Source organism: Sebastes umbrosus, chromosome 11, assembly GCF_015220745.1.
Source record: "Sebastes umbrosus isolate fSebUmb1 chromosome 11, fSebUmb1.pri, whole genome shotgun sequence".
NCBI classification, from domain to species: domain Eukaryota; kingdom Metazoa; phylum Chordata; class Actinopteri; order Perciformes; family Sebastidae; genus Sebastes; species Sebastes umbrosus.
Window position 1 is genome coordinate 15324155 of NC_051279.1, and position 22792 is coordinate 15346946.

At 40.3% G+C, this 22792-nt stretch overlaps 1 protein-coding gene across 1 annotated transcript; it reads right to left on the minus strand.

Annotated features, from left to right (window-relative positions):
• Positions 1 to 4499: 4499 nt before the first annotated feature.
• pklr (pyruvate kinase L/R) lies at positions 4500 to 21232 on the minus strand. The gene is made up of 12 exons (XM_037785171.1): positions 21080 to 21232; positions 16959 to 17129; positions 15860 to 15951; positions 15624 to 15755; positions 14145 to 14331; positions 11941 to 12214; positions 11053 to 11203; positions 10147 to 10299; positions 9876 to 10042; positions 6990 to 7056; positions 4954 to 5068; positions 4500 to 4843 (listed from the first exon to the last, which is right to left on the minus strand). Exons 1-12 carry the CDS (start codon positions 21102 to 21104, stop codon positions 4737 to 4739), a joined length of 1641 nt encoding a protein of 546 aa, XP_037641099.1. The 5' UTR covers positions 21105 to 21232; the 3' UTR covers positions 4500 to 4736.
• Positions 21233 to 22792: the final 1560 nt, after the last annotated feature.

The following is a 22792-nucleotide window of genomic DNA, read 5'->3' on the forward strand; positions in this document are numbered from 1 at the left end:
CAGCTTAGTCCACCTGCCTAGTTGAGAATGTCAATGTCAATCTGAATGTTAAATTGAAGAAGCTGAAGTGTCTGAACCTCCAGCAGTCATTCTCCTCCTGGAGCTGGCAGCTCCTCACACCTCCATGTGTCCATGCTTTACCTCAGTGCCCTTGGAGACAGCCCCCATCCATCCATCCAGACAGTAAATCCTTCACCCTGCTGCCAGTGTGACGCCAGCAGCTTCACTTTCACCCTCTTTTGTCCTTACAGATGTTTCTGTATCTTTCCTCCTTCCTCGTCCTTGAACCGCTTCTCTCCCCCCCGAGGCCCTCCCTCTCCCTCTCCTCTCCACAGCCGCCCTCAGCGCTCCGACGCCGGGCATACTGCCACCGGATTCCCGGTCTCTGGATAGATAACGGAGCTCGCCGCTCATTGACTGTCTGTCTGTGTATATAGCCTATATATGTCCAGGCAACCTATAAATGTGGCTATTTTTCTATAATATCATTATATAAGAGGTGAAGGTGAAAGTGTTTTAACATTCATCCGTGGATGAATGACAAGGTTGATCCTCTGTCAGGAGTGATGGGTTGTTAATGGACAGAAGAGACGCACATTAGAGACGCTCATGCTCATCCAAGGCGCACTGATTCAGTCTGACACGCACAACCAGAAAACAACGCACACAGATAAAAACAGACCGACATGGACACACAAAGGCGGCAAGAAACAAGTCAAATGACCCCAAATCTAGCCCATGATTTCACCCTGAATCCGCGGCACGTTGTCATCTTTCAGTATCCGAGCGGAAAAAAAACGCTCCTCATGATGGAAGAAAGGCGCGCCGAGATGCTGCCCGTCACAGAAAGCGCTCAGACAGCCTGAGAGACTAAAAACAAAGCTATTTAATCAAACTGATGCCCAAATTAACCTGGTCAGGTTTTCACAGTCTGACGCCCGAAATCTTCTGTCCTCTCATCCGGAGCCATCTCTTCCCACTTCTGCTGACTTTCAATGACATTGTGTCCAGACTTTAGGCGCTGTCCTTTATCCTCTTAATGGCACCGAGGATACATAAAAAGGCAATATGAATAGCTGCTCCACCGGTGCGCTCTGCTCAATCCAAAAAACCTCCTTTAGAAATAAAACAACTTGTTGAGCATTTAAAGGTGCAGCTCCTCAGATCACACTGAGTTTGACTCAACACTCATCAGAGGTCGAGCTGGCTCGTCCACAGAGGCGCGCATCGCGTGCAAATGACATATTAAATAAATAAATGTGCATTTATATACAGGTCTGGATCTAATCGGCCTGTTGCCATGGCATCCGCATCCCCATCATCCGTCCCCCAAAGGCCGCGTGCCCGGCCGGCAACGAGACGCACGCATGCATCCCTCGCAGGTACAACAGGACGCGCGTCATCCTCGCGCACCAATACATGGAGAGCGCGTGATGGAGAGAGAGAGAGAGGGATGATGAAACTTTATTTAAACAGAGGGAAAAGAGCAAAGCCATGTTTAACAATGGTTTAACAAACACGTTGCAGGAAAAAAACTGAATGAAAAGACATGAAAGGAGAATAAAACACTATAGGATTACACTGTAAAAAAAATGTTTTTTGTTTTTTTACAGTTTTTTTCAAGAAATTTAAAATTTTTTGTCTGTATTTCAAAATGACAGAAAAAAAAACGTAAAAATTACATGTTTGTTGAGATTTATATGTAAATGGTCTTAGATTTACAGATTTTGTTCTTAATCACAATCGTAATTATCTGTATTTAGCTTTTCTTGATCATTTTTAAAGATATTTATTCTGTTTTTTAGAGGTTTATGTTGTTTTAACAATTAATTTATGTTAGAAGAAAAGGATTTCATGGAATTCTAAAAATATTTCTTGAAAAATACAGATTTGTTTTTGCAAAACTTCTGAGAGTTAATGTAAATTTGGGATTTTGCAACGTAAAATTACATGTTTCATTTGTGATTTATATGTAAATGGTCTCAGATTTATGGTGTATGACTATTCTAAAAATAAATATATGTTAAATGTAAAATATTTCTTGTAAAATTACAGTAATAAAGGCTAATTATATAAAGATAATTACTGTTTTTGTTTTACAGTTTATTTATGTAAATTAACGGACAGTATTTTTCCATTTTTTAACAGACATTTTCTGGTGCCCCAGCTGCCGGAATATTATTTTACAATTTTTTTTTTACAGTGTAGTTCATGAAAATCTGTCAAGTCCAAATTAAGGTGATAATAGAAAATGATCATTTTCATATCAGAGCTGATATATAGGCCTAATAATTTAAGAAGACTACAAATGCCAGGCATCTGTAAATAGGGGAGAGCGGGGTCGGTTTGGACCCTTTTGTATTGACACCAAATAACCCTCCATCACTCACAGACTACATGGAGAGTAATGAACATAATTTGATTCCTGAACAGATACAGGTGTCTGATAACAATTTATCAAGTTTTTTTTAGAGCCTAACTCAAACGTGAAAGGCATAGTTTTGTTAAATGCACAAGGCAAAGTGCATTTTCATAAAATTTTGCCTCCTCTGCATGGTTTATATTATGTTTATTTTTTGTTTATAGCTTATTTTGTATATTGTATATTGGTAGAATTTAAATTTTTTTATTCTTATTTTATTCTAACGTTTTTATCTATTCTTTTGTTATTATACTGTTTGACTTGCACCAACAAAACCAAAGCAAATTCCTAGTGTATACCTCTTACACCTGGCAATAAACATGATTCTGACTCTGATTCTGATGGTTTGGACACCTTGTTCTCGACTAAAAATATATAATTTAAGTTGGAAAAAATTGCAGTATAAATTTGAACACCTTATATTTACAAATTCACTTGCTCACACATTTCTTTGAGAAAAAGAAAATATTTGTGAAATGATTATATTTTCATAAATTAGTGCGATTTGGAATTTGACAAAAAGGATTTGACTGGCTGCCACTTGAGTAAACATTCACTGAGTGGGTCTTATTCAATTAGGAAAAGCCTTTGTCTTGTGTTTTTTCTGCTTTTTGCTGATTTATAAGAAGGTAGGGACTATAAACAACACTGACACGCTTTAGATTCCTGTACTAGCTATCAAGAAAACCTTATGGCTAACACTAGCATCAACTGATAGGCCAGAAAATTAGCTTTCCAAAAATATGTTTTTTTTGTATGTGGCATAACTGAAAACAGTATGGTAGAAGAAAAATAACAAAAAATCCAAACAAATGTATAAGTGTATAATTCAAAACTGTGAATAAAATGTGAGGATTAGTCAGAAGGTCTCCACTCTGAGGTTGAAAGTGAAGAGGGTGTGGCATGGTGAAGATAAATGACATATAGGCTAGCTATAGCTGTGAGGGGTGGAACAAAAATTACTGGGAAAATATGACGGGGAAAATTATGAAACATGGCTGTTTTCATCATATGACTGTTTTAGTCAAATCAGTTATAAATTAATCAAATCACTTGACCATTTATCACTCCATTTTTCAATTAACATCACCTCCAATTTTATCAATTCATTTGTGGTATCTCCACCCGTCATACATAGTTGCTTTCTAACTTGCTAAAAAGGCACCGTCCCAAACGACCCCGCTCTCCCCTACACAATTAGTAATGTGTCACCTGTTGACAGAGAAAGCTGCCTACTTTAAAATCCAGTAATGGAAAGTAGCTAAGGTTATACCTACTTACAATTTTAAGATATTTGTACTTTATTTATTTGAGGCTACTTTATACTTCTACTCCACTATTTCAGAGGCAAATATTCTTTACTTCACTATTTGACAGTTAACTAGTTACTTTGAGATAAAGATAACAAAACATATTAGTTTATAAAATATGATGCATTTTTATAGATCAATCCATCCAACATTATATAAATTAGTTGAAAATAGCATCACCTCAACCTGCTACAACATTAAATTGCTGCTAACACATTTTGAAAGATAAATTGTCGTACAGCCAACCACCCAGATATGAGCTCACTATGAATGTGAATGTGGACGGACAGAAAGAGAATAGGTAATCTAAGGGAGGAGGATTCAAGGCGCATTAGGAAACCCTGTAGGAAGGAGGCAGCCTGCAGAAGAAAAGCCATACATAAAGGATCATCAGACACAAGAAAAGCCCCATGCAGGAACAGATATAATTAGTTTACGAGAGAACAGTAGGCATGATGTCGGCATCTGGGTCATCTCAATGGACAAAAGGATGTAGTTCAATACCCGTCATCATCCATGCATCTCCCGGCACAGCTCATAATAGCCAAAAGAATTGTGCCGTCACAGAGATAAGCTCACAGGACTATGGACAGGAATAAAAAAAGTTATCTTCAAATTCTATAAAGGCTACCAATAATGATATGCTTCAACAATGGCAGCAGGCAAGGAGACATTTTCAATTCAATGTTACTTCCACAAATAACAGATAAGGAAAGAGAAAAGACGGCCTAATTAGTGAAGCTTAAGTCTAACAGAAGAACAGCGAGTTAAACTTAATTCAAGTTTTATTTGGAGGGAGTCATCGCTTTCAAGACACACATTCAACATTCATGAGACCAGTTCCAGTGGCAAGTGTTTCCCTACCATAACCTTGAGTTTAAATAACAATGATGATGCTGTTAATCTGTAAGTGACAGTGGTTATTATTTAATTTAAAAAGGGGTGGTTTTCAGGTTTATACGTCAGCATGTCAGTCACATTTACGGTCAAGTCAGGTCGGGTTGTTACGGGACATTGACTGCTCTCATAATGTTGGTGTGACCAGACCCTGGGATCCAGCCTGTCACCACAATCACCATGTCGCCCGACTTGAAGAATGCTCTTGCTTTCCCTGAAGGAGGTAGAAACAGAAGAGGGTGTGTGAGTGAGACAGTATCATATCATATTAATGAGGTAATGGAGGCGTACAATCAGACAAACAGCACACACACACACACTGACCTATGTCCATGCCGAAGTTGACCCTGTTGTCTACGTCGTCGGCCCAGACGGGAGCAGGCAGCGGGTGGAAGAGGACAGGAAACACTCCTCTTAACAGCTGAGTCTGACGGGCCACCTGAAGGAGAGGACAAAGACGCACTAATGTCAAGGTTTTGTTACATTACATTGAATAATTATGTGTCAAATAACTACAAATTGTTTGGTATAAATACAGTAAATGCTTGTGGTTGGGCCTCTACGGCAATGAACGTCTGTTAGTTTGTCAGTCCATTCAAGACTTTGACCCCCTGACCCATCCAATGCAGCGGTTCCCAACTAATTTGGTTTTTAACTACATAAAATTAATATAGTAATCTCTTCTTGTGACCCCTCATCATAGGTTATAATTAGGGGTGTCAAGGTTCTTCAAATCCATGATTTGATTTGATTTTCGATTTAATCATGCCATTGTTACACTATGGAGTCCTGATTTGTAAAAATCAACAGATCATTGGTTTTATGTCCCGACAACTGATAGCAACCTGTCATTTACACTTTCAGATTCTTCATTTTTCTTTAGAAAGTGTTTAGAAAATTTGACTAAAATTCCATTTACTTTTATATAGCGTCAAGTCATTAAGTTATCTCGAGACGCTTTTTATATAGAGCAGGTCTAGACTGTACTCTATACTTTAGAGACCCAACAAGAGATCCCCCATGAGCATTGCATTGTTATGCCCTGTGGCCAGGAAAACTCCCTGTTTAGAGAGACAGAGAGAGAGGGAGAGATGGAGAGAGAGAGAGAGAGAGAGAGAGAGAGAGAGAGACAGAGGGAAGGGGTGGGAGAGATGGAGAGATGCACAGCAACCACAATAATAGCACAGCAGCTATAAGAACTATTACAAGTAGGACTAATAACAAAAATCAATAGCAGTTGATGTAAAAAGGGTGATAATACAACTATTGAAATTAATAGCTGTAATAATAATAGAAATATAACTAATACTACTAATAATAAAAAGGCTGATAATAATGATGGTAGCAGTGGGTGTCAAGCAGATGCAACCACAATGTAAATGTTGTATTCTACAACAGTCTAAAATATAAAAAAGCTGCATCTTCTCAATACACCGTTCGTAAGTATAGCTACGAACGGTGTATGAGAACAGCCTGAATACATATCATGCGACTTAAAATGCACATTCTCCCCTGAGGAGTAAACTCTCCATTTTGGACACTTTATAAGCTTTATTTTATTTAAGAAACAGGCCTTGTCCATACAAGCTTTAGTTTTTCATACATATCATATAAGCAGGCTCCTGATAAACAAGTGTTTTGGACAAAAATGGGCACTAAAATTGCATAATCCTTTTGAGGTATGGAAATTAAAGAAAATGTGTCATCCCTTATTTATCACTTGTAACCATTATTGTTTTATTTCTAATATAAATGTTGTCTCTCACGCGACTACTTCTTATTATTTGTATATCAACAGGGTACTCCTGCAAAAGAGAGCTTGCTTTCAGTGAGTTTCCACTGTATAAATGAAGGTTTCAACATTCAACATTCAAAACATGTGATCGGAGAAGTTATGGTTGTTGTCATTAAGTGGGGTCACAGGGTCAAGCCTGCATGCAAGCAGCCATCCACTGTACTGAATGTGTCCACACCTGGTCCAGATGTGCTGCTCTGATCTGACCCTGACCTCCATGTGGCACATTTAGCATGCAGAGTGGAGTTCTTATATGGATTAACTCCACAGGACTTTAAATCTACTTTAAAGCCATTTGTGACACATCTTATGCTCTGACCACAAGTTTTAAAAAAACTGTCCCATAAAACAGAAACACTCTCCAGTAAAATATCACACATAAATACTCTCGGTGAGGAAGCCAATCTGACATCTTTGTTGTTGTAAACGGTGACAGCACTAGACAGTAAAAGTAAATATTGACTGTATTACACACTGTTCAGTTCTGAAAAGTGTGAGTCATCACCAATTAAGTCGTGTTTCAGGCAAGACAAACACACTGCTGCTTCACAGAGGCAGACTGTACCTGAGGGCTTCTGGTGACGGCAATTATAGGACAGCGAGGGCGGTACCTGGACAAGAGATGTGCCGCCCTGGAGAGACGAGGAGGAAATAAGGAGGGAAAATATATTATCAGTGTTGGCACATATGCACAACATTTCCATGTACAGATAGGTGACTAATTAAAGGAAGGAAAAACCAACATAAAGTGTCTTAGTTAAGAGTTGTTCCAGCTGCAAGAACAACGCTCCTTGGCACAGATTCTTCAAGTCTCTGAACGCTACTGAAGGGATGAACACCATTCTTCTAAACCATAATTCAGGGTTTGATGATGGTGGTGGAGTCCTAAATGTCGTCATTCCCATAGATCTAAATCAAAGACTTTAAATAAAAAGTGGACGTAGTCACCCTGATGTCACCTATAGATTTGTGGACTGCTGTTTTGAAGCCTCGGTTTTGACATTTTGGCCGTCGCCATCTTGGTTCTTTGCAACCAGAAGTGACAAAAGAGGGTGGAGTTAAGTACAACCGAATGCTGATTAAGACGTTTTTAGGCGACCAAAAGGTTACAATTAACTTTCATGAACAGAAAACACACTGTGAAAGGGTTAAAGTTGTAAGACGAAAACACGGACAACTCCCAGACTGGACAACGCCGTGGTAGCGACCTGTCAACCACATGGTAGCCACGCCCTAAAGCATCCCCTGCTTTATGGTTTATTTGACTCTTAATAGGATCATAATTTACTAAATGAACATCATGCTGTATAGAAGAAGACTTGAAACTAGAAAATGTTTACTGAGGTAATAAATCAAGTGAGAAGTAGGGTCATTTTCTCATAGACTTCTATACAATCAGACTTCTTTTTGCAACCAGAGGAGTCGCCCCCTGCTGGCTATTAGAAAGAATGCAAGTTTAAGGCACTCCCACATTGGCTTCACTTTTCAGAACTGGAGGTTGCCCACTGTATATGACCAAATACATGCAAAACATTCCCATCTAATTAGCAAATGCGCGCATGTTAACACGCTAAAGTAAGACTTTCAACATGGTAAACGCTGTACCTGTTAAACATCAGCCTGTTAGCTTTGTCATTGTGAGCATCTTAGCATGTCTACATTAGCATTCAGCTCAGCGCACTGTTGTAAGTGCCTCACAGAGCTGATAGCATCACTGTAGACACTTTGTCTTGTTTTGTTGCAACCTTGATCCAAAATCAAGGTCAGCTGCATCTGCTCAACCTTTGTACACATATCACAGACCATGATAGGATGTCAATCGTATCATGCAGTGCGCCTGTGTGGAAGAATTTGCATTTATTATGTTTTCCTTTCATTCGTCACCTTCTGTATGTGGTGCCTGTGTATGTATGTAGAATGGGTCTATGCATGTGGTGGTAAAAATGCACATTCACATGTGTAGTATATCTATCTATCTATCTATCTATCTATCTATCTATCTATCTATCGAGTTACCGTAGTTTACACAGCAAGCAGTCAGAGCACACAAAAACATAAGGGGAACACAATAAACATTATAGTCAACATAAAACTCTACCCAAAGGATGCGAAAGCAGGGAACAGTACTGCAATATTCAATCTGTTGCTTTGCTCTCAGATAAAAAAACAAAACACCTGTTGCTCCAACATTTAATAAAATAGCCCATCTGTCCAGGAGGTAGAAGAGAAACTCAAACAACGCGAGTGAGATGTTTACTCAGGTCCAACTCTTCTACGAATGAGTCTATAAGTCTACAATATGTGCATGCTTTGAGGCATATAAAATGCCAGCTGAGTATCCTTGGAATTACATTCATATTGGATGACTCAGTGCTTCAAGATTTTTGTCCAACGCCACCGTTCAGTGGTAAAACAGAAAGTGGTGTGCACCATATGTAAAGAGGTGGAAGGTTACGATGTGGATGTTGGGGTGGTGAGACTGGAGACATTCACGTTGTTATTAACAGTAATCACAATCTTTCCCTAGAAGATCGATACGACTCTTATACTTATACATAAATCTACAGCTGTTTAGGTTAGCTTAGCACAAAGACTGGAAATAGCTAGTCTGGTTCTGTCCAAAGGTACATTTTACACTTTGTTTTTTGCACAAATTAAACAAACGAGATACAATGGGTTAATTAGTAAGGGTGGGAGAAAAAAAAAAATTGATACGGCATAGTATCCCGATATTTTGCGTGGTAATATTGTATCGATACTCGGACGTCAAATATTAATCTTTTATTACGTAAACTATTAACCTCTTAACAATCAGACCGCTATTCTGTCTTTCCGAGGTTGTAGCCGACTCAGTCTTAAAGCTAAAGTGAAGATTCTGGTGTCATATGAAACTAGAAAAACCTAAGGAATTGATTGATACCAACCATGTCATGTTAGCTTGTCAGGGAAGACGTTAGGCAAAATTTAGGCGAGGAAAAACTGGCATGGCCATTTTCAAAAGGTGTCCCTTGACCTCTGACCTCAAGATGTGTGAATGAAAACTCTGAGATCAACAGAGTGGAAAATGTATCTTATTAGATAAAACAGATGTTGACAAACTGCATAATTTGCAGTTGAAAAAAGGTAATAAATCTCAATATATCTTAACGCAATACTCAGCATATCGCAAAATGTTTAAAATCACAATAAGATTGCATCATGAGGTAAAAGTATCGTGATAATATCTTCTTGTGGGGCCTCTGGTGATTCCCACCCCTATTAATTAGTGAGTTTTAAAAAGGTGCTGGTAGGGTGATTTTCCCTTCAGACAGAGCTACGTATTTACCGTACAAATATGAGAGTGGTATACATTTTTTTGTCCGCACTCTCTGCAAGAAAGTGTATTTCCCAAAATGTCAAACTATTCCTTTAACCATACATTCTTGTTTGGTGATAGGTTTGGTAAACACACCTGCCAGTGATGGTGAGGACTATGATGGCCCCAGCACAGCATTTGAAGGAGGACTCTACAGCTCCGATGGCTGTGACCTCTGTGGGGTCAGAGGAGAGAGGAGTGAGGCGACGCAACTCCTCAAAGAGCTGCTGGTGGAAAATGGCCGCCTCTGCCTCCCTGCAGATCTGAGAGACAGAGGGGGAGAATAGGGAGGTGGAGTGTTATCAGAGGGCTCTACTATAAGACTGATGCAACAGAATCGACATCATGCACACACAGAAACACACACCGAGTGCATCATCGCGACTGCCTCCACAGGAAACAGTCCCTTGGCGGTCTCCCCAGATAACATGACACAGTCGGCTCCATCCAGCACGGCGTTGGCGACGTCACTGCCCTCCGCTCTGGTTGGCCGTGGGTGGGCCACCATGCTCTCAAGCATCTACAAACACACATTAGTCTTTTCACCACAACCAGAATGCACAGTGTAAAAGGGATTCGGTCAATTAATCCATTAAAAATAAACCACTTTGTATGTCACTTTTTGTCCAGGATGAGAAAGTATAATGTACGAACAGGCTTTAAAGAGAGAATGAAGCGAGGCGGTAATGGCTTTGTGGATGGTTGGACAGTAGTGGAGGAGAAATGAGAGATCATTTAGACCGAGGCAGGCCAGTATGACTTGGCGAGATCATTATTGACATACCGAAGACTCAGTATTATGGTCAATAAGCGAGGCAGACAGTTGGAAAATGAGATCTCTCACAGCGTTGCCCGAGAGACTCACTGCAATTTTTGCAGTAGTTAAAAAGCTGCGACTGATTAGCGTATGCGTGGGTGATGTTTGTGGGCTCAGGTCTTGAGTAGCGAACCTGCTATAACGCTGTCACTCTGAGTCAGGAGCTGTAGCATAAGCAAGACATAGCACTGTGACTCAACATGGCTGCGGGAGTGTGTATGTGTGTGCAGGTGTGTGTGTAACGGGAGATGGGTGTGAAAGAGAGGAAATGTGTTGAGGATGAATTTATTGGACAAGTGTTTGTGTGAGTACATTATGTAGGAGTGGTTAATGTGAGCCTGTTAGGTTTTGATGTTGGACCCATTTGACATTTGATTGGACAACACTGTATTTAAGAGTCTAAATCTGCATATTTGATCATTTCTGCATCCTTTTCTGTGTGTGCTCATCCCTGACCTGTGTGGCACAGATGACGGGCTTGCCGGCAGAGTTGCAGCGTCCAATCATCATCTTCTGGGCGATGAAGACTTTCTCTGCCGGGATCTCGATCCCCAGGTCGCCCCTGGCAACCATCACGCCGTCGCTCTCAGCCAAGATCTCTTCAAAGCTGACAGACAGATTAGGGCGAGGATGAGGCGGCAAAGGATTCAGAGTTTGGGATGAAAATGAGGGGAGTTGGAAAAGAGCACAAAAGGAGCAGTGAGCAGGGATGAAGAAGCAGAGGCAGATGACAGTGCTGTTTCTGTGCATTATTATTATTATTATTCAAATGCAGTTCTTGATGTGCAAAAATAGCTGTTTTGCTCACAGCTTCTGCATCTTGAAAACATATTGAGGATGTTGTATTGGGATCTAAATCCTACAACATCTGGACGAAAACCAAATGCATATGTGAGTCATCAATCCAAATGCAGATTTAAGAAACAAAATACAGCCGCGGGAGTCGTAAAACAGGACTTTTTATGCCAAATGTTGATACACAGCATCATAACCATGTCAGATTTAATCCTAAAATCCGATATAAAAAGATATCCCATTTAAATTAGAGCCATAGTTAAACACTGACAGCAGCCATCGAGCAGCAGGAGGAAGCGAGAGATGAGTAATGCACATGAGAGAGCTGTGACATAAATTGTGTCAGATATATTAAGTGGCAGCTATAACTCAGACAGACAGCCACACAGATCGCTTATCATAGATGTGTCCATCCATCACTGACAGCTGGCGGTCCACAGGAGGGGGGATTTAGGTTCTGTCACAGCCTCATTATGAAATTCTCATTGCCTCCAGCTACTCTGAATGTGCCTTAATGTTTTTAATTCTTAAGTATTTTCCTTGACTCACTTCTGGACCCCTTGCCGGCTCTCCACCTTGCTGATCACTTTGATTTCTCGCCCGTGTGCCCCCAGAGTTCGCCGCACATCTTTGACATCCTGGGCGGAGCGGATGAAGCTGGCGAACACCATGTCTACACCCTGTGCCACCCCAAACCTCAGGTCGGCCTCGTCTCGCTCGCTGACCGCCTGCACGCCGAGGAGGTCGGCGCCAGGGAGGTTAACGCCTTTACGGCTGCACAGCAGCCCACCGGACTCCACCACCGTATCCACCCAGTCAGAGCCTGCAGAGGAGGACGAGTTAAGGGAAATAAGGCTGCATCTCTTTGTAATGATTGCAATGATAAAAGGAGTCTTAACTCTAGTGGATCTCTTCAGCATGAAAACGTTTATTACATTTGAATAAATTTGAATAATCTTGTAGGAAATAATGCAGATTTATGCATACACGTTAGTTCAGACTTACTGGAGGAAAGTCCTTAATGCATTTGAGATTTCTCAAATGCATTAAGGACATTGAGGATTTTCTAAATCTGTTTTCAAACCTAGACTGTATATACAAGGTCAGTGGTTCCCAAACCTTTTCACGTCAAGGTCCCCTAAATTAGACCACAGACACCCATTTGATAAGACTTTGTCCAAGGGTCTCCCATCTGATAGCATTTTTTGTTTTTAGGGCTGCCCCCTCTTAGTCGATTAGTTGACTAATCGGTCGTTTTGGTCTCAACAATCTGGTCTGGTCTAAGATTTCTTTCGTCGATTAGTCATTTTTTTATGCTTTTTCATGCTGAATGACTAATTTCCAAGAAACTTATGAGCACATCTCTGATGAACACAAGATTTAAAGTTGTGCATTTGTGTGATTCTTTGTGGATAAACTCAGTTTTACAGATCTGTCGATTAAATCAACGAATCGATTAGTCGACAATATTGTATGAGCGTTGGCTGACTAAAAATTTCTTTGGTCGAGGACAGCCCTATTACTTTTAGATGTTTTATCACAGAGAGTGCATTAAACCCATGACCAAAAATAGTCATACAGTCTGTCATTGTGTTACTTATGGGTTAAATTATTTTGAAAATAAATGATTCCCTTTTTACTGGGGACCTCTGGAACCCCCTCAAGGACCCCTAGGGGTCCCTGGACCCCGCTTTGAAAACCACTGTACTAGGTGACCCATTAATTATAGCAGACCGCAGAGCTGCAGATATGATCCAGACTGGCATAATGGTGGGGAAGCAGATCTTTGTTAAGGGGCTGAAAGACTCCAGGGGAACCATCTTTTCATGAAAAGGTTATTCAGCTCAGCGAGGTTTCCTCATTTGAAAAAATCTCATTCAGAATGACAGACAGGGCCGATCATTACGTGACCAAATGAGGTGGTCTATTGTACATTAATGCTACGAATTAATGTATTATAGCAACAAAATAGAACATAGGAGAAATTAAGTAGTATATGTAAGTAGTAGCGGTAATAGTAGTAAGTAATAGTATATGTTTCTTTTTGTCTGTATATTGTTGTTTTCTCCTTGATTTCCTTATTAGATATTTTTTTGTATTTATACTGCAAAAAAAAATTAACAAAATATATAAAACAAGCAAATAAGAGGTAAGAAATACAAGCATGTACTGTATGTAGGTTTGTAAAAGTCAGCAGTGTGCAGGATTTGGAAGCATCTAGTGGTGTGGTTGCAGATTGCAACCAACTGAGTACCCCTCCGCTCACTCCTCCCTTTCCAAGACTGCAGTAATGTGCGCTGCCGAGTGCAAAACCATGGTAACGGCGTTCACCTCGCTCAGAGGACATCCTGACCATAATAACACTACTTTAGGAGCAACGGAAGTCAGACGGCGGCTGGCGGTACCACGGTTTTGCACTCCTTGGCTCACCTTACTTTATTTTCTCAAGCATGTCGGAGAACTACGGCGGCCTTCAGGTAATGTAAAAAAGTGAAAGGCTCTCTCTAGAGCCAGTGTTTGGTTTGTCCATTCTGGGCTTCTGTAGAAACATGGCGGAGCAACATGACGGATTCAGTGAAGAGGACCCGCTCCCTATGTAGATATGAAGGGCTCATTCTAAGCTAAACGAAAACACAACCATTCTTAGTTTCAGGTGATTATACACTAATGAAAACATAGTTATGAATATTATATTTAATTTCTGCTAAAAGATCCCCCGAAATGCTACACACTGTTCCTTTAATGTGTGTTACCTGTTTCTAGTACTTTGAGTCCAATGAGACCGTCATCGATGTAGATCGTGCCTCCTTTCTTGAGGACTTTGGGCAGGCTGGAGTAGTCCACCCAGATAATCTTCCCGTCTGTCTTGTCTTTGTCACTCTCTGCTGTCACCACACGGACATGGCTGCCCTTTTCCAGCACCACCTCCTCCTCCACTTTCTACACAAAGACACACACAACATGGAAAGAAAGAAACACTGCCTTTAAGTAAACACTATTATCATCTCTATAATGCATTGAATAGCATTTTTATGTAAACACACATCTTCACAAGTGCATGGACGGTGTCATGTGTGTATAGGCGAAAGGTGTGGTGCAGGTACAGTTTCTTCCAAGTGTTATTTCAGAGTTTGCAGGAACATGACACACAGACAAACATACAAGCTGCTGTTGTTTGCCATAAACATAAGAACCAACAAACTGAGACAATTGGTATTTTTCTAAATAAATATATTTTAAGAATTACAGTACGGCAGCCCTCCAACTTCTGATGTTGTCGTCTATAAAGTACGTTGATGTACCTCTTATCTGTTGGTGCTCGTGCAAAAAACACAAGATCAAATATTTGGCTTTCTCGTCCTGGGAGAGAATCTTCCTTTGTTTGCTGTTGCAAAACCACAACCTGCATGTGAGCCGGGCTGAAACCTGCTTGATCCAGCTCCACATGCTGTTGATTTAATGGCATGCCGAGCTTCAACATGCCAGTGTGTTTTATGATGGCTGAATAGTTCTGGTAATTCAATGATAACATGGCAGACTTCTACTGTACGGGGTTATAATTGTTCCAGAAATAAGTCAACTGCTTTTGACCAATCATTTTTTGATGTCCACTGTTGTGTTACTGTTGGGTTAAAAAACGACTGCTTGTTTTTTTACTATTTTGTTTTAATATATGTATCATCCTTCCTGTCATCTACCGATCGACATTCTTCCTGTTAATGTAAAATGTCATCTGCTTAAACATGCAGATAAGACATGAGTGTTCATGGTATGTCAGACCAAGGAATTAAAATTAATTGGTAAGAATATGATAAAAAGATAATATATAATGTAAAATATAATAAACATACAATTCTGTGTAACACATGTGTTATTTTATCTTCCTAAACAGATTTTATAAGAGACACAACATGCAAGAATCAGCGTGCGGCTCACACCTCATGCAGATCCTTTTGTAAGCTAATCAAGGCATGAAGAGATTTCCAAGAGCTTTGAGTTATTTGATCAGCAGAGCAGAGACGGCATGCAACAGCAACACAAAGAACAACAAAATAAGATGATGAAAAAAGCAAAAGAGGACACACAACCAGTTGTCGTTTTGCCCCCCAAAAAATGTAGGTAACAACCTTTAAGAAATGATGATGATGATAGAAAGCAGTCGACATATTTTCAGCTGACTGAATGTGACTGGTTGATTAAACTGTTAGATAGATGAAGCGTAACATGTTTACCCCTTTCACTAATCCGGTGCGGATCTCTGGTCCCTTCGTATCCAATGCGATGGCAACCGGCCGATAATACAAGGGGTCAGGGGTTATCGTCTCCACCGCCTCTCGGATGTTTTTGATGGTTTCACCATGGTACTGAAGGACAGAGAATCAATACATGACTGAAGGAAGAGACCAAAACATGTGTGTATAAGTATTGTAATTGTGAGAAACGGTACACAGAGGAGTACTGTACATACTTCATGTGAGCCATGAGAGAAATTTAGACGAGCAATATTCATTCCTGCCTTGATCATCTCTTGGAGTTTGGGGATCGATCGGGATGCAGGACCTGAAAGGAACCGAAGTAAGAGAAAGAACATTTTACATTAAAATCTTTACGTTTTTCAGCCATAAATTACCAAAAATCACTGATTCCAGCTTCTCAAATATGACAGTTTGCTGCTTTTCTGTGTTTACTGTAATTGTGAACTGAATACATTTGGGTTTTGGACTGTTGATAAGAAAAAATAAACAATTTGTATATCGTCAACTTGTGACCTTTTTCCACTATTTCCTGATATTCTATTGGCCAAGAAAGTAATTGGATTCAGGGCCAGCTTAAGGCGTAGGCCATATAGACGGTCGTCTAGGGCACCACCTTCTAGGGGGGCACTGGTTGCCTTCTAAAAAAAAAATAATAATAATTATTATTATTTTTAAAAAGAATTCCGGTGGGCGCCCTTCCTCATTTTCTGCATTGAGGTAACACATGAAGAAAGAAATACACTTTTCACCCCTGTAACTCTCTTTCGCCGCACTTATTTGTTATTAAAAGTATAAATTATAGTGAAACTGACTAAACACCTTTAAGCCAACTATATCAGGGAGCATTTTTTTAAAATGTATTTTTATGATAAATACAGTTATTTATGAAAATAAAAATATTAATTTTGCCTTAAAACCATTGTGATGTCTGTGGGTATTTCAGTTTACGGGGCTAGAGTTAGGGCTAGAGATTACATTGAAAATGAACTATGTTGGTCGATCTACCTGCTGCTTCATCACTTTGGACTTTGGCCCTTCAGTGAGCAGTAAAGAAACACATTTGTGAGAAATCACAGGTAATATCTGGAGAGAGAACTAAGAAGCAATTTGTATTGTATTTCATTCTAAATCATTTTCTCTTTTTGTCTGGGTAGAAGAAGAGCAGAGAGAGAGCTCTACAGCCAAGAATCAAACCCTGCCAGCACCCAGCAGCACCCGAACGCTGGCTGGCTGGCAGACGGCCACACAACAGTTGCCAGAAAACAAACTTGAAACTGAGACTCGCTGTCTGCGACCGGTCGTCACACTCACCGATGGTGCAGATTATGCTGGTGTTGCGCGCTGTGATTGGCTCCTGGTCGATGTCCAGCAGACAGAGATGCTCCAGGAAGGTGTCAGCCATGCTGGCATCCAGCTGCTGGCGTTGGATGAAAGAGTCCGGCTGTGTCATCGCGTCGGAGTAACGCCTGATGCGAGCTGTAGCTGTAGTGACAGAGAAGAGTTGTCAGCGGGGTGAAGTCAGTCATGAAAACTCTACTGCCAACTCTACTGCCAACTCCAGCTGCGAATACAAATGAACTGAACACCTCAAACTGAGTGCATTTCTGTGTAAGCGATGAGGAAGAACACCACTTCTAGTAAAAATGTTGCCCATCACCCACAGATTTTGAATGTACTGTGACAGCAGAGGCAACATAAACTATGACACACAGACACTGACCTGACATTAACTACAGCGTGCGGGGGTCATGAACATTTACATGGTGACATTCAGCTGTCATACGAGTCAGTAATATAAAAACAAAACACTGCAGTTCAGCAGATATTCTTCAACAAGCACTTGACACTTGACAACAGAAGGCTGCTACGGGAAATGAACTGTATGGTGACATTTGAAACAAATGAAAATACAAAAAGGAGTCTCCACACCAGCAACCCTTTAATATAAAGAAGGCTGTATTTCAGACAGCCAGAAGAAAGACATGCAGTTTAATACAATATCATCAACCCCTCTACTGAAGATGTCACGGCTGGAGAGAGTGGGGTAAGGGCCTGGGAAACAGGGAATGTGCCTGGAGAGGAGCGACAGAGAGACAGACTGTGACAGAAGAAGGAATGAAGACAAACTGAGATGTCTGAGATGCCAAGGCTTTGGCTGCGTTGTTGTTGTTGTTGGCCAGTCTGTCGGTGTAGGAGCTGCATGTTCTGCTCAATCCTGAAAACCCCGGTGCTGAAACATTCTCCATGACGAAATGACTATATTCCAGTATGAAAACTAAACTTTAATTGTCATTAAAAAACAACAACAGTTCTAGTATGATACCAAGTTTTAAGTAATGCTCATTAAACCTGCATTAATTGATTCTTAGCTCAACAAGCTGTAACGCAACACATGCGTATTATTTGATGCTTCTGACCACCTGATGAATAAGTCCAATATTCACTCTCTTTCTAGCTCTGGTTTGGTCTCCGCTAGATTCTGAGGGAAATATCTGGCTCTTTATCTGCTAAATGCTCCAGATAGCTGGTCGCTAACTTTGTCTCTCTGCTGTTTGGTGACCGACAGGTAACGTTAGGCTACTGGACAGCCTGCTGCTGCTGGAAATGAAGCTACGAGAGCTAAAACAACCGTAAAACCCCACCCAGTGTTGCTAACTCTTTTCCAATAGACTTTCATTATCTGTCAGCAGTCTATTCATTTGTCAATCGTTCAACACCAGAAATGTATAAAGGCTTATGGCCAAAGATAGCAGATGTTTTTTTTTCTTTTTTTGTGTGTCAGAGCATTTGATTTATTGATTGCTGTTAGCAATTTCAACAAATATTACAAAAAATGTATTTGAACAACTCCACTAAACCTACCTTTAAAGTTACAGGTAATAAAACCAAAACAATGAGCTGAAAGATGCTATAAAGCTGCGCAGAGTTGCAGGAAACTGCAGTCAGGTGATAATTGTCTTTGGCTTCATCACTACGAGCAACCTCTTTTACATTACAGAGTCATTTGAGCCATGTTACTGTAAAAATATTTATTAGAGCAGCTTTAAAATAAAATTATTTGATGGTGTAGATTATTTTTTGTCTACTACAATCAATCAAACTACAATAAAACCCCACTCAAGCTACTTCTCTACATTTTTATATTTATTTTATGACCTTTCACCTTTTAAAATCTTAGACTCGTAAAGCCTTTCAACACCCGGTGAGACCGCCTGTCACTATACTGCTGCATAAAGCCTGAGAGTACAGACCAGTAAATGGTGTCTTTCATGCAAAGCATTGTGGTACCTGGTTGAGGGCTTTGAGACAGAACAATGGCATCCATTTTATAGGATGTCACAATCAGTCAAGCCTGCAATTTCTTCCACCACAGAGAAGGAGAGAGTAAAAGACCAGCGAGGAGATGGAGGGAGAGGAGAGGAGAGCCTGAGACAGACAAGGTCGCTGCTAACAGCATTACAGGAGCAAAGAGGTGAGGACAGAGGTGAGGACAGAGGAGAGAGGAGGAGGAGGTGAAGAGAGGAGGAATCTGTCAAGGAAGATCTCTGTACATCTATGATGGAGGAAAAATAAGAAAAGCTAAATTGTCTCTTTTTTGCACTTCCTGTCACAGTGTTTACACCTTGTTGACCGATTATAATTTAATAATTGCCACGTTTTAATTGTGAGCTATAAATTATGGACAGGATGGACATGAAGAAACACGGAAGGTCAACGCTTGAAGTCTGCAGAGGAAACTCCCTGAATGAAAATGGGGACTTTGTGAACAAACACAGCTCCTCCATCCTGTGGATTCGGTAGCTGTCAGTATCTCTCTCTCTCTCTCTCTCTCTCTCTCTCTCTCTCTCTCTCTCTCTCTCTCTCTCTCTCTCTCTCTCTCTCTCTCTCTCTCTCTCTCTCTCTCTCTCTCTCTCTCTCTCTCTCTCTCTCTCTCTCTCTCTCTCTCTCTCTCTCTCTCTCTCTCTCTCTCTCTCTCTCTCTCTCTCTCTCTCTCTCTCTCTCTCTCTCTCTCTCTCCACCTCCCTGTGACCCAGTTCTGCCGCTACGCTGCACACATCATTACGTGTCCCACTGAGAGATCCTCCTCTGACACATCCCAGAACATAGAAACACACACACACACACACACACACACACACACACACACACACACACACACACACACACACACACACACACACACACACACACACACACACACACACACACACACACACACACACACACACACACACACACACACACACACACACACACACACACACACACACACACACACACACACACACACACACACACACACACACACACACACACACACACACACACACAGGTTCAGGCACCTGTTACTGGAAGGCTATAAATAAAGCAGGTCAGTTGCAAAATATTAGTCGAGGCACAGCTTTTATGACTGATAAGAACAAGGTGACGGGTGTGGCCTGTGTGCAGCGGGTCACATTCTTGCATGAACGCAGGTCAGCGTGCATGTGTGCAATCGACCGGCAAAGTTCAAAAGCACCTGACAAATGACACAGCGGTGCACTATCTGACCTACAAGTGGGTACTTTATATGATGATATAATTTGAAATTGCATAACCACGGATATTGGAAAATGATAAATGATTAGCCACTAGACTAAGATACACCTAATTAACAAATCTCCTTTGTCCTTGCAGTTCACTTTCACAGTTAAAGCTGCAGTGGGGAGAATTGGAGCAGATATAATTTTAAAAAGTTATTTTTATAAGACGGTCACTATATCCTGACAGTAGGGCATGAGACAGGTAATCTGAAAAAAATCATGTGCCTCTGCGTCGTCCAGTGCTCCTAATTGCATCTGCAAGATTTATATATATCACAGACCGGAGGAAAAACAACCAATCAGAGCCGAGCAGCTGTCAATCACTCACAAACTCTGATTAAACGGTCAAACTAGGCAGCGCTGATCAAATATGAATCAATATTCTGTTACTGTAATGCCTATTTCTCGCTTCAAATGTTTTCAGAAACATCTTGTAGTGTACTGTTTAGCTGTAAAATGAGAAAGTTTGTGCCCCGGCAGCCATGTTGAGATCAGTTGAGGAAATACCAAGCACCGCCCATCAGCCGGAGCAAAATGAAATGAAATGAAATGAAATGACCTGGGATTGGCCAAAGTATCCTGTCACGGGCTACATTTCTTTTAATCCTGAAAACACAGCCATGAGGAGGTGAAGAAGTCTAGTTTTCTCTTTGAACACTTGAATTAGAATATGCTGAAAGTTATTTCTGCCCAATGATGCCAAAAACATTCTGCCTACCGCAGGTTCAATTCAGGTAATTCAAATCCTAAAAGGTCATTTTTTGATTTTTAATCATGCTTAAGTTGTATGATAATGTACAAAACTATCTCTGCATCCACAATACAAAACACAATCACTGTTCCACTTACCCATGGTTTTCATCAAACTATCCATTTTTTTATAAGATCCAGTTCCTCCTCCTCTATTGTTTTTTTATTCTGTACTTTTTCTATATTTCCTCCTCTGCCTTTATCCTCGTCTGTGCTCAGGTCGTGCACTTGTCATTGTCTAAGTCTTGTGACACCTGAGCGAGCCGGGTTCAGTCTCTTTCTTTCATTTTCACCCTCTGACCCCACCGCTGCCCCCTCGTCTCTCCTCCCACTCGCACCATTTGGAGTCAGGCCAATGATTGCAACAGATTTTAGATGAATTAGTAGCCTGACTTGGCCAAGATGATGCCAAAAATAGAAGAAACTTTATGTCACAGCGATGACACTAAACTATCAGGGTGCGCTAAGGTGATACTTTGCAACATCGCTGCAGGTTATGTAACCCTGTTACTCTGAGCTTGACACACTATAACCCCAAACACACCCTATAACCCCAGACACGGAGTATGTTTGCAGTACTTTCCACAAGATCGTATGTTGTGCTGAAACAAATCGATCAACAGAGTAATAATCAACAATTGACTAAAGTCATTCATCAAGGTCAAATGTCAAATATTTGCTCTTTTAAGCTTCTAAAATGTGGGGAAGGATGCTTTTCTTTGTTTTATATTGTTGTGGGTTTTGGACAAAAAAAGACACACTGTAAAAAAAAAAAAGCTAGCAGAACTCAAAATTGTAAGGTAACAAACTTCAGCAGAGTTTTAAGTTGGGCAATTAAACATAACATTTAAAGTTTTGCTTTTGAGTTTGCTCAACTTTCAATTCTCATTTCTGTTAACTCAACTCAAGTTGCAGTAACTTATAATTTCATATTGTAACAACTTTGAATCCTTATTTCCGTCAACTCAACTCAAGTTGCAGTAACTTATAATTTCATATTGTAACAACTTTGAATCCTTACTTCTGTTAACTCAACTCAAGTTGCAGTAACTTAAACCTGTACATAGTACCCACTTAATTTCAGTTGAGTTAATTTAGTGGAATAGGTTAGAGTAACTTCAAATTGTGCACTGCAACAGTTAAGGTAAGTCAAATATATAAATTAGGACCAATAACTACCCATCAAATGTATAAATAATTACAGATGCAACATCTACCTTCAAAACTTCTTTTTTTAATCATTAAAACACAGCCTATCCAATCCTTTAGAACAAGGCCAAGTAACTGCTGAGACCCACAACTGTCCCAGTCTTAGCACTTAAATAACATGAAGCACTTAAGTTGTGTTTTAACATTATATACTAGTATGAATCACATATTGAACACCATAATACAATGAGGTAGCAGTTGTGGACAGCATGAGAAGCACATTTTTTGCTCAGTCTTATTGAAAAAAGTGTGTTTTCACTCAAACCTCATTGTCCATAATTCCACCAATGGACCAAAGCAGCAAAATCCGGAAAGGTTTCTGTGACTGCATTCATTTCAATCTGAAAGACAAAGGTGACAATTTGCTGGAAATTAGCAAAGCAGGCAGTGGTAGAGTAATTAATGATGTGGTTAATTTCGCTCAAACAGGTTCTTAATAAGTTTTAAACATATCAATTTAATGTAATTGTAAACAGTAGACTGCTCTCTGGAATTGACAGTATTTTGACAAATTTAATACAATATTCTGTCCCATTCATTTGGAGTTATGAAGCTATAATTTTTAGAATAGCTTATGCAAAGAGTCTGCACATGGCTCTCCAC